Source organism: Phascolarctos cinereus, unplaced genomic scaffold, assembly GCF_003287225.1.
Source record: "Phascolarctos cinereus isolate Bilbo 61053 unplaced genomic scaffold, phaCin_HiC Scaffold_3;HRSCAF=262, whole genome shotgun sequence".
NCBI lineage: Eukaryota > Metazoa > Chordata > Mammalia > Diprotodontia > Phascolarctidae > Phascolarctos > Phascolarctos cinereus.
The window spans coordinates 210,477,123-210,489,907 of NW_027555736.1; the positions used below are offsets into that span (position 1 = coordinate 210,477,123).

At 37.6% G+C, this 12,785-nt stretch overlaps 1 protein-coding gene across 6 annotated transcripts in view; it reads right to left on the reverse strand.

The window, feature by feature from the left end:
• SPATA7 (spermatogenesis associated 7) overlaps positions 1-12,785 on the reverse strand; it is a 58,073-nt gene that overhangs the window by 21,314 nt on the left and 23,974 nt on the right. For all 6 annotated transcript variants that reach the window (XM_021000304.2, XM_021000298.2, XM_021000297.2 and 3 more), the window contains one exon: positions 8,773-8,906. In XM_021000304.2, coding sequence (XP_020855963.1) covers positions 8,773-8,906 — 134 coding nt within the window. The remainder of the gene's footprint in view (positions 1-8,772; positions 8,907-12,785) is intronic.

Below are 12,785 nucleotides of genomic sequence, written 5' to 3' on the forward strand. Positions count from 1 at the left end.
TGAGAAAACTGGCAGATGTGACTGCTGAGCTACTGTTGATGATTTTTGAAAGACCTTGCAAAATGGGTAAAATACTACTGGACTACTGGACTGAAGGAGGGCATGTGTCTCCCCCAAAGAATAAAAATTGAAATTGTGAACAACAGACCAGTTAGTTTGGTTTCAATTCATGGCAAAACTCTAGAATGTACTATTATGGGGAGAATTAGTGAACATCTAGAAAAAGCAGTCATCACAAAGACTCAGCATGATTTCATTAAAAAAAAAGGTTATACCTTTTTTGACAACAGAACTGGTCAGAGGGAATATGTGTCGATATTATATGCACAGATTTTAGCAAATAATTTAATAGTGTCTTGCTATTCTTATTGTAAAAGATGGAGAGGTATGGGCTAGAACAACAGTGTATTTAGAACTTGCTCAACGACTGAATGAAAAGTTATAAGATAATCAATGGGTAATATCATGGAAGGAGGCCTATAGTGGAATGTCCCAGGGATTTAGTCCCAGGGACTTTGTGCTCTTCAATGTTTTTGTCAGTTGCTAAAATAAAGGAACAGGTGATAAGCTTGTTAGATTTGCAGATAATATGATAACCAACATGACAGATGATGTAGTTCAGATCCAAAATGGTCTTGACAGGCTGGGATGATAGGACAAATCTAATAAGATGGAAGTTAATGGGCATAAATAGAAAGATCTATGCCTGAGTTCAAAAAAGCTATTTTATTAATATCAGATGGGGGAGATATGACTAAATAATGATTCCTGAGAGAAATGATCTAGGTTTCAATGGACTACAAACTCAGCATGTCTACAGTATTGCATGACAGACAAAAAAAAAAGCTGTTCAAAACCAAGTAATAGTAGTTCCACTATAATCTACCCCTTCTGGAGTACTAAGCTTAGTTCTTATAGCCTCATTTTTGGAAAATTTTAGACAAGCTGGAGTGTGTTCTGAAAAAGGTGACTGTCATGGTGAGAAGACTGGAGAACATGATAGATGAGATTCAGTTAAAAAAAAAAACACAGGGATGGTTAACCTAGAAAACAAAAGGCTTATCAGGGACATGACAGCAGTTTTCAATTATTCAAAGGGATGCCTTGTGGAAAAGGGATTAAACTTGTTCTTCTTGACCCTAGGGGGTGAAACAAGGGTAGAAGTGGAAGAGAGGTAGATTTGGATTTGATATTAAAAAAAAACCTTCCTAATAATTAGAGCTATTTAGAAATGGAATGAGTTCTCCATAGTGGCTTCCCTTTATGAGAAGTCTTCAAGCAGAGATTGGATGAACTAGCTGTGATAACCTTCCCCTTTTCCCTCTCATATGAGAAGCTTGCCTTATGCTTTCCTGAGGAAATTGAAGCAATTCATTGTGAGTTTCCTTGTCTACATTTCTCTCTACCTCTGAATTCTCTGACGTCATCTTTATTCTCCCCTTCTTGACTCCAGTCTCTGATAATGAAGTGGCCCTTCTTCTCTCCAAGGCCATCCCTTCTACAAATATTTCTGATCCCTTCCCCTCTTGGCTTCTCCATCAGATCAATCCTACAACCATCCCTCTGTTCTGCAATCTTCATCTTTCCCAATGTACCTGTTCCTTACGTACTGCCTGCTAGCATGTCTCTCATGTTCTGAAAAAAACAAAACAAAACAAAAAAAAAAGCCCTCACTAGACCCTGGTTTAAGATTGGGAAAGTACAACAAGGATGCATGTTGTCATCTTATTTATTTAACTTATATGTGGAGGACATCCAAAAGGCCAGGCTGGATGACTCAGAAGTCAGAATTAAGGTTGCCAAGAGAAATATCAACAATATCAGATATGTAGATGATACTACTCTGATGACAGAAAGTGAAGAATTAAGACCCTCTTGAAGAATATGAAAGAGTAGAGTATAAAAGCTTGCTTGAAGTTTAACGTTTAAGAAAAACCTAAGATCATGGCAACTGGTCACATCACTTTCATACAAATAGTGGAAGAAGAAATGGAAGCATTGCAGTGTCCGATGTTATACTCTTGGGCTCAAAGATTACTACAGACGGCAACTGCAGCCATGATCAACTTAACTTTACAACCATGGCACAATTAACTATTGAATCTATAATTTTCAGAAATGATGTAAAATGTCTAAAGAATAAGCAGGGAAGGCATTTAACTATAAAATAAAACGATTAATGGCAAATATTTTAAAACAATCTACATTGTTGTTTAATTTAAATCTTCACTAATTTCTAAAGCAAAGTTGATAACTATGGTTTTGTTACTTCATACTTTTCTCTTAAAATGCCTTTCAACTTACTGAGGTACAGTGAAGCGGAATAACAGACAGAGTGCTGGAGTTGGAGTCAGGACCAACTGAAAGATGCTTCAGACACAAGGGCAAAGCATTAACTTTTTTCAATCAGTGTTTCCTCATCTGTAAAATGGATATAATAACAGCACCTACCTCACAGGGCTGTGAGGGTCAAATGAGATACAGTAAGTGTTTTGCAAATCTTAAAGGGCTCTATAATTATTAATTCTTCTTGTTCTAAAATATAATGAAAAAGAAACTGGACTTAAGAGGCAGGAGACCAGGGTTCCGGTCCTGGACTTGTCATTAATGAGATTTCATTTAACCTATTTGGGCCTCAGCTTCTTCATCTATAAAAAGGGATAATAACACTTGGACTATTTACTCAGTGGTGGTGTGAGGAGAGTACTTGAAAACCCTAGAGCAGTGTATAACATGAAAAGTCTGCATGCAGTTGCAAACTACAAAAAAAAAATGCAGCATAGATAGCTATTTATACTTTAGCATGTCTATGTTTACAGCACTTTATTCACTGAAATGCAAATCACAGTCACATTATATATTATACTTATTTTTCTTAGTAGGAAGTGTTGGGATTTTTTAAGACAGAGAAGGTTTTTGGCAGATGAAACTTCTCAAATATAAACAGCCAGAGACCAAAGTTAATAAGTTACATAATAGTAAACTGTAGCACCTTTTCTAAGAATGTTGATTATTTACAACTTATCTTGTATCTAGTTTGTTGGTACTGAGTTTTTCGCATGTTGTTGTCTCCCCATTAGATTGTGAGCTCCTTAAGAAAACAGAATGTCTTTTTCCCTCTTTTGTCTCCCCAGCATTTAGCCAAGCACCTAGCACATAGCAGGTGCTTAATTAATGTTTGTTGACTTGAATGACTACCACTAGAATAAGCTCTTACATGTGAAGATCTAGTCATATCACTCTTCTTAAAAATATTCTGTGGTGGGGCAGTGAGGTGGCGCAGTGGATACAGCACTGGCCAGAGCACCAGCCCTGGAGTCAGGAGGACCTGAGTTCAAATCTGGCCTCAGACACTTGACACTTACTAGTGGTGTGATCCTGGGCAAGTCACTTAACCCCATTGCCTAGTCCCCCGAAAATATATATATATATATTCTGTGGTTCTGTAGTGCCTTTGGAGCCCAATTCAGCCTCCTCTGCTTGGTGTCCAACAACCACCAAAATCTGACACTCTTTCAGTCTCATCTCAAATCACTCTCTTCCACACATGCTCTTCCCAGTGCACTCCCCACAAACAATTACTGAAACTTTCATGAGTTTGCCTTTGCTCACGCTCTTGGTGTAATTTCCACGCCTAGAATACCACACTCCTCTCTCTCTTAACCTGTTAACTCAGACATTTGTGAGCAAAAGGGAAGTGGAGGGGATCAAGAACACAGGTGAAAGCACTCGCTTTGGCAAAGCAAAGAGCAAAAAAAGTAGGGGTGAAGACACATAAAACTTCTGTAGTAAGGGTAGCCTGATGAGGCTCTAGTTGGATGACCTCATACTCTATAATGCAGGATGTGGAAATAGACACAATGAACAATTGAGACAAGAAAAATAAGTGATCCCAAAGTACCCAGCTAGCTATGAGCAGCTAGGTGGTGCAGTGGTAGAGTGCTGGGCCTGAAGCCAAAAGACTCATCTTCCTGAGTTCAAATCTAGCCTCAGACACTTACTGACTATGCAACCCTAGGTAAGTCCCTTAACATTGTTTGCCTCAGTTCTTCACCTGTTCTTCATCAGTTCTTCATCTCCATGAACTGGAGAAGGAAATGGCAAGCTACTCTAGTATTTTTGCCAAGAAAACCCCAAACATGAGTTGAGACATGAGTTGGACACAACTGAAATAACTGAACAACAACAAAAATGTACTTCCCACAGAACATGACATTGTAGTTTTTCATCTCTTTAAAGCAAAAACTAAAACAGAGAGCTAGGAATGGAACCCTGAGAGTCGACAGGATGTCTAAAGTGGAGTACAGTCAAGTACAAAATTAGTTAAGAATTAGAAAACAGAAACAGAATTATTAGAAAGAACCTGAGAGATTCCAATCATCTGAGAAGTCCCTTTTTTTCTATCTTCATAAAATTTCTCCTCTATCCTCTTCCCTCATACCTTTACATCTCTTCTTTGAATGTTAACACTCAGGTACAGGCCCTCAAAATCTCATGTCTACACTATTGCAATAGTCTGCTGGTTGGTCTCCCTGCCTTAAAACTCTCCCCACTCAAGTTCTTTCTCTATTTAGCTGTCAAAGTGATTTTTCTAAAGTTCAGGTCATACTGTGTCACCTCCCTACTCAATAAACTTCAGCAGCTCCCAATTGCCTCCAGGATCAAACAGAAAATCCTCTTCTTTTTTTTTCATTATTACTATACACTCACTCCTCTCTCATATCCCCTTGAAAATGTCTTCCTTTGTAATAAATAAGTCTAATCAAGCAAAACAAATTCATACATAAGCTGTATCTGAAAATGCATACTTCATTCTGAGAGGTCATCAGTTGTGCTAAGAGGTGGGAAGCATGCTTCATCATTAGTCTTCTGGAGGCATGACTGGCCATTGCACTGATCAGGTATCTAAAGTCTTTCAAAGTACCTTTCTATTATTATAGTCATTGTATACTCTTCTGGTTCTGCTCATTTTACTCTGCATTAATTCATAAAGTCTTCCCAGGTTTCTCTGAATCCATTCCTTTCATCACATCAATTGTCCAATAATATTCCATTTTATTCATATGTCATAATTTATTTAGCCAATTACTAATTGATGGGCATCTAGTCTGTTGCTATAAATATTCTCGCACATACGGCTCTTCTTCCTATGTGTTTGACATCTTTGGGATATATTATACCTTACAGAAGTATGACTGGGTCAAAGGCCATGCAGAGTTTAGTGACATTTCGGTCAAGTTTTAATGTAGTGATATTCTTTCATTATCTATGGGGTCTTTAAACATTACCTGGTTTGCCTCCTAGCCTTTTTAATGACGTCATTTTTACTATTGCCTTGTCGGAGATCATAATTGCCACTAGAGGGCTTTTGAATTAACCTGTGGCATAATAAATTCTGCTCCAACCCCTCATTTTAACTCTGCGTGAATGTGTCAAGTTTAATTCTTGTAAACGACATACTATTTATTGGATTCTGTTTTAAATCATTGCTATCCTCCTGCATTTTATGGGTGAGGTCATCCCATTTATATTCACAGTCATGACTGTTAATTTGGTTTTTCCCTTTATCATAATCTTTTATACCTTCCTCAGCTCCCCCCATTCTCTTGCTACATACTTCAATGAAAAAATGAGGCCATTCACTGAGTGTGGAGTGCTCCTAATTTTCCCTTCCTCCTCATCACACATTACACAGTGTCTTCTCCCATTATTAGGGCTTCACCACTCATGAAGAGATGGTCCTTCTCTCTGACAAGGCAAACACCTCCTATGTGTATATTTGATCCTACCTCCTCTCCTATCTTTAGCAGACTATCCCTTTCATTATCTCCACTCTAATTTTCAATCTCTTCCTGCCTACTCCTATGTAGGTTGCTTCTATGTTGCCTACAAACACACTGGTGTCTCCTCATTCTTAAAAAAACTCTTACCTCATTCCTACTATCTCTGCTAGCCATCATCTTATAACTCTCCTCCCCTCTGCAGCTGAACTTGAGAAAGATGTCTAAAATGAGTGCCTATATTTCCTTTCCTCCAACTCAGTTCTAAAGCTCTGCAATCTGATTTCCATAACCAATGCTCTCTTAACTGATAAATTGAACAGTCTTTCTCAATCCTCGTGTTTCTTTATCTCTCTGCACCCTCCAAAACTGTTAATCATGCCCTTCTCCTGGATACTCTTTCCCCTCTAGATTTTCAACACTGATCTCTTATGGTTCTTCTCTCACTTGTCTCCTTTTCTGGATCTTCATCCAGGTCACACTTACTAACATGGATGTCCTCTGAGGCCCTGTCCCGAGCCCTCTTCTTGCTCTATACTATCTCCCTTGGTGATCTCATTAGCTTTCATGGGTTTAATTATTATCTCTCTGCAGATATTCTCAGATCTACATACAGTCTCTTTCATGAGCTCCAGTCTTGCATCATCAGTTGCCTCTTGGACATCTCTCAAAGTGGATATTTTGAAGGCATCTCACACTCAACATATCTAAAAGAGTACCCATTAACTTTACCCCAAGGTTTTCCCCTCTTCTGAACTTCCCTATTCACTGTAGAAGGCATCACGATCCTTCTAGTCACCCAGGCTTACAATATAGGTGTCGTAACTCCTCACTCTTTCTCTCATTCCCCCACATCCAATCGGTTGTCAAGTCTTGCCATTTCTATCTTTCAAAATATCTCTTGTATATGTTCCCTTCTTTTCACTCACACAACCATCACCAGCAGGTTCTCATCACCTCGGGCCTAGATTCTTACAAAAGCCTGCTAGTAGGCATCCCTGCCTCAAGTTTCCCCTCATCCAGTTAATCCTCACCTCAGATGTCAAATTGACCCTCCTAAAGTGCAAGTGTTACAGTATCACCTCCTGTCTCAACAAATCTCAGTGGTTCCTCTTATACCATCCAGGATCAAATGAAAAATTCTCTGCTTGGCTTCTAAAGCCCTTTACGACCTGGCCCCTTGCTACCTTTCCAAACTTCTAATACTTTGGTCCTCTGTATGGACTCTAGGATCCAGTTATACTGACCTTCTTACTGTTCTTCACACATGACACTCCATTTCCAAGACCGGGCTATCTCTCCTCACCTTCCAGCTTCCCTGGCTTCTTTCAATGCTCAGCTCAAAGTACACCCTTCTCTTCCTTCACTTCTTCACCCCTCCAAGTACCTCCTCCTCTGGGATTATCTCTCATTTACAATGTATGTATCTTGTGTGGACATAATCGCTTGCATATTGTAAACCCCATTAGAATGATGGTTCTTTGAGGGCAGTATACTCAGTGCTTATATCAGTTCCTGACATAGAGTAAGCACTTAATAAATGCTTTTTAAATTAACTTCTACTACTTTTGTTGTCTCATGGAATCACTGAGTTCTGTATGCTCCACTCCATTTTTTGAGTCCATTATTTCAGTTTTTTCCACCTTCTGTTCTAAATTATTTATTCTAATTTTTTTCTCAAGTTTTTTTTTTGGTCACTTTCTTAGATTCCTTTAGCCATTTTTGGTGTCATTTTATACATGCTACTTTTTTTCCGAGTGTCTACTTATACTTCTTATCTAAGACTTCTCTTAACCCACAGTATTTGTTCACTATATTTGGAATCTTCTTCTGTTTCTTTATCTTTCCAATGCACGGCAAGCTACCCAATCAAATGCCCAGCTTCAGAACAATGGTCCTAGAAGAAGACCTGGACATCAAAAACCATGGCAGTGGTGCACAGGGTACAGGGGCTAAAAAGTATCCATCCAGGCCTGAACTCAGCTACTCCAGCAACACAGCAACGTTTTTAGAGACAGATCCTGAAAGCTTAGGTTCAGGAAGAAACAGCTGTCAGCCATGGGAAACAGGATCCACCCTGGAGAGTCGGTCCTTTTAAGATATGGATGAGCTTTCCTAGGGCAGGGTTACCAAAGGAATTCCCTGTAACTCCATTAGGAAGCCACACTTGGTAATAAATCTTCCTAAGCAATCTAAACCTCCTTGGGAGTCATGTTATACGCCTTTTCATACCCCAATCTTACTTCTGTTCACTGGCCTCTTCATTTCAATCCTAACCTTAGTTCATTTGGTCTGTACTACTCACCTAACCAGTCCCTCTCAGTAAAAGTGCCTGAATATTGCCTCCTCCAGGGGACAGCTTATTCTTTAGATTTCTACTCCCCAAACCCAGCTTTTTGATTTGGACACTTTCTCTCTATTACAGCATAAATCACCTTGAGGGTGGGAATTGTTGTTGCTTTTCTTTATATCCTCAGAACTTAGCACAGTGCCTGGCACATAAGTGCTTAATATGTATTAAGCTTTCTGACTGACTGACTTTCCACTTCAATTATTCTGCTACTATAACCTCTGATTAAAAATTATTCAGCTCTAGGGGCAGCTAGGTGGCGCAGTGGATAGAGCACCAGCCCTGGAGTCAGGAGGACCTGAGTTCAAATCCAGCCTCAGACCAAACACTTGACACTTACTAGCTGTGTGACCCTGGGCAAGTCACTTAACCCCAACTGCCTTAAAAAAAAATTATTCGGCTCTAATAACTTCCTATCTTGTCGCTAACCCTGGTCTAGCTCTGCTTTGTGACTACTCAGTTCTAACATCTTTCCTCCTAACCATACCATAGCCCATCCCTGAAGCTAGCATCAGACTCTTCCCTGAAACACATTCCTGGCTTAAATGTAGCATTATTGTGAACAAACAAGGCAAATATTATATTAGTAGTTTACTGTACAAGCCAACATTTCAAACAAAGTTTTAAAAGATGTTACCTTACCTTTAGACCCATAGATGAAAGTAGGTTGGAACTAAATTTGTTACTTGTTTGTGTATCGATTCTAGCTAATTTTAAATCCTTTTCACACTGTGCCAATTCTTTCTTAAGTTTGTCTCTTCGCTGCTGATCTGAATCTTAGGGAAGAATAAAAAAAAATTTAAGAGATTGGTACAAAGTAGAAAAGTGCTTTGTGGGGGGTGGGGGAAGAAGTAAGGCAGAGTGGATAGAACTCCAGGAAGACTTGGGTTCAAATTTCATGTCAGACATATATTGGCTATGACCCTGGACAAATCACTTAACCTTTTAGTGCTCTAAGCAACTAAGACTTTAAATTGCAGAAAAGGTGCTGACTTGCATTTGAATAGGGAGCTTTCCTACATCAATTCCTTTACCTTTATCAATCATAGGTCCTGTACCTGTCCCTATTCTTTCTGAAATATCATTGAAAAAACTGAGTCCTCTATTATGTACATTAAGAATCTATGCAGTTTTTGCAAATCCACATAAATGGATCCATGATCCAAAGACAATTTAATACATAAGCTAAGGTTATTGAATAAGAAGCTGTGACCATAAATACTTAACTTATGGGAACCTGCAAAAAGACTATTTTGAGTAAATATCTATTATCTATCTATCTATCTATCTATCTATCTATCTATCTATCTATCTATCTATCTACATATGAGGTAATAAAAAGTATAAGAGCATAAGAATATAATAATGAAGGAAGGTATTTATATTTACGAAGAAGAATAAAGATTCAATACTAGAAAAAAAATTTGAAATAGCTATACAACCTTCTTTCTCTGTCATCAATTTGATAATTACTGAACAAGCTACCTGAAAGCATCATATCTCTCAAGTAGACTACCAACAGTTCTTCCTTTACAATAATTTGACTGTTCTGCAGACCACTATGTAAAACAATTTTTATGTAATGTAAATTTGCCTCTACCTACTCCTTCATTTAGCCTATATAACAAAGGCATACATAAAATAATACCTTTATTCAAGTCAAAATATACTAAATATACTAAAATATACAAAATATACAAAATATACAAAATATACTAAAATGCAGACATATTAAATACTACACCATGATAAACAGAATTATGCAATTAAAGGTAAAGTTAATGATAAAGTATATATAGTATGGTATGGTAAAGTTAGCACAGATGTACACTATGTTGCCCCTTCCCCACTCACTGTACGTAGCCTTTATCACTGGTGGTTGGCTGCACACAGTTTTTTATGAAGCTACTGAGAGATGTTTGGGTAGTAACTCCTGTTTTCCTCATACATCTGACTAACAAGCAACATGATCCTTAACTGGTCTTTGAACTTTTAAAAATCTAAAAGTATTTGGATTCATCTTTTCAATACAAGAAAAAAAAATTCACTCAAATGATGAAATGCTTCTACCAATTGTTTTGTTATGAACCTTTTTGGTTCAGAAGCTTCTCTCTCTTTTGCAATCTTTGCAGCTAGCAGCTCAATCAGATCTCCATTCAATAGTTCTTCCCCATGAGACTCAAGCAACTCCTCTACATCATTCTCATCCATTTCTAGCTCCAATTCTTATGCTCATTTTACAATCTTGTTACTCACTTGCTTCATCTTTGTTATATCCATGAAAATTGAGAACCAACTGTGGGCACACTTTTTTCCAAACTCTCTTCATACATATTTCTGTTACATCTGCTACGTCTTTTTTTTTTCTTAAGCAACTTCCTCTTTAATTCCTCTTGGGAAATAGAAACTCCTGAGCTGTTCCCCCCACCCCCCCTTTATGTGGCCCCTTTTTCCCTGCACCTCTCCTTCAGTAGAATTCTTTATATAAAGTAAAATTTGCATAATGCACATTTATGTAAAGCGAGAACTGTCTGTATTGCACTAGACTCCTTTTGGATATCTCTCTGATGAAGGCCTCTCCCAACACAAAATCGTCATCTACACAACTGCCAAAGTAATTTTTGGTTTGCTGTCATCCCTGTGCTCAATAAGATCCAGAGGCTCCCTAAAGGATCAAATCAAAATTTCTTTATTTGGCATTTAAAGCTCTTTACAACCTGGACTCTTCTTACACACATGGTCTTCTAACATAGTCCCTTCACTCTTACCATCAACCTAGCCCACTTGCTAGTTCTGCACACATGACAATGAATCTACCATCTCTTGTGTCTTTGCACTTATTGCTACTCAGGCCTGGAATGTACTCCATCTTCATCTTCATCTTCTCTTCTTGGAATCTCTAGTTTCCTTCAAGACTCAGCTCAAATGCTACCATCTACATGTTCCCTAACTACTAATACCCTCCTCCCCCACCCCATAACAAACTAGAAAGCAGTTGGCAGAAACCACGCATAGACCAACATCTCACATAATAAGATGAGGTGAAAATGGGTACATGATTTAGACATAAAGGATGATATCATGAATAAATTAAGGGAGCAGGAAAAAGTGTACCTGTAAGATCTATGGATAACAGAAGAGTTTGTGGCCAAGCAAGAGATAGAGAGGATTAGGGGAAGTAAAATAGATAATTTTGATTACATGAAATTAAACAGTTTTCACATAAACAAAACCAATGCAGCTAAAAATAGAAGGAAAGTTTCCTAACTGGGGAAAAAAATTTACAGCAAGTTTCTCTGATAAAGACCTCATTTCTCAAATAAATACAGGGAACTGAGACAAACTTATAAAAATAAGAGCCATTCTCCAATTGATAAATGAGCAAAGGATATGAACAGGCAGTTTTCACAAGAAAAAAAATCAAAGCTATCAAGTCATATAAAAATTATCTAAGTCACTACTGATTAGAGAAATGCAAATTAAAACAACTCTGAGATACCACTTTATACCTATTAGATTAGCTAACATGACAGAAAAGGAAAGTGACAAATGTTGGAGGGGATGTGGAAAAATTGGGACTCTAATGCACTGTTGCTAGGTTGTAAACTGGTCCAATCATTCTGAGAACAATTTGAAACTATGCCCAATGGAAAGGCTAACAAACTACTTGGTCTGTACCCTGAGATCAAAGAAAAAAGGAAAAGGAGCTATATATACAAAAATATAACAACTCTTTTTGTGGTGGCAAAAATTTGGAAATTGAGGGGATGCCCATCAATTGGGGAATGGCTGAAAAAGTTGTGGTATATGATTATGATGGAAAACTATATTGTGCTAAAAGAAATGATGAGAGGGATGGTTTCAGAAAAACCTGGGAAGATTTATATGAACTGATGCAAAGTAAATTGAGCACAACCTGTACAACACTGTACACAGTAACAATGATCAACTGTGAAAGATTTAGCTACTCTAATCAATACAGTGATCCAAAACAATTCCAAAGGGTTCATAATGAAAAATGTTATTTACCTTCAGAGAGAGTGAACTGATGAACTCTGAGCGCAGATTGAAGCATATTTTTTCACTTTCTTTATTTTTCTTGCCCTCTACCTCCCTTTTTGCAACACGGCTAATACAGAAATACTTTTTGCATGACTTCTCAGGTATGTTTGATATCTTATTGCTTGCTTTCTCAATGTGTGGGGGGCAAAAGAGCTGGAGGGAGAGAATTTGGAACTCAAAAAATTTTTTTAAATGAATGTTAAAAATAAAAAAATAAGAATTACTAAAAAAGACTATAAAAAAGTATAGTTAGTACCAATGCTTCCCACATTATTCTCAAAATTGAGAAAGAAAGCACCCTACCCTGTAATCATTTTAGGAGACAAATTTTATTCTCAAAATTGAGAAAGAAAGCACCCTACCCTGTAATCATTTTAGGAGACAAATATCTAAACCAGGCAAAGCTAAACACGAATAGAAAACTATAAGCAATATCATTAATAAATACTGAGTCAAAAATTTCACAAAATCCTATTAAACTATACAATTTATCCAAGGAATCACTGATTATAACCCAGTGGGATTTATATCAGAGATGCAAAAATGGTTCAATATTAGGAAACCAATCAGCCTAATTAATCATATTACAACCG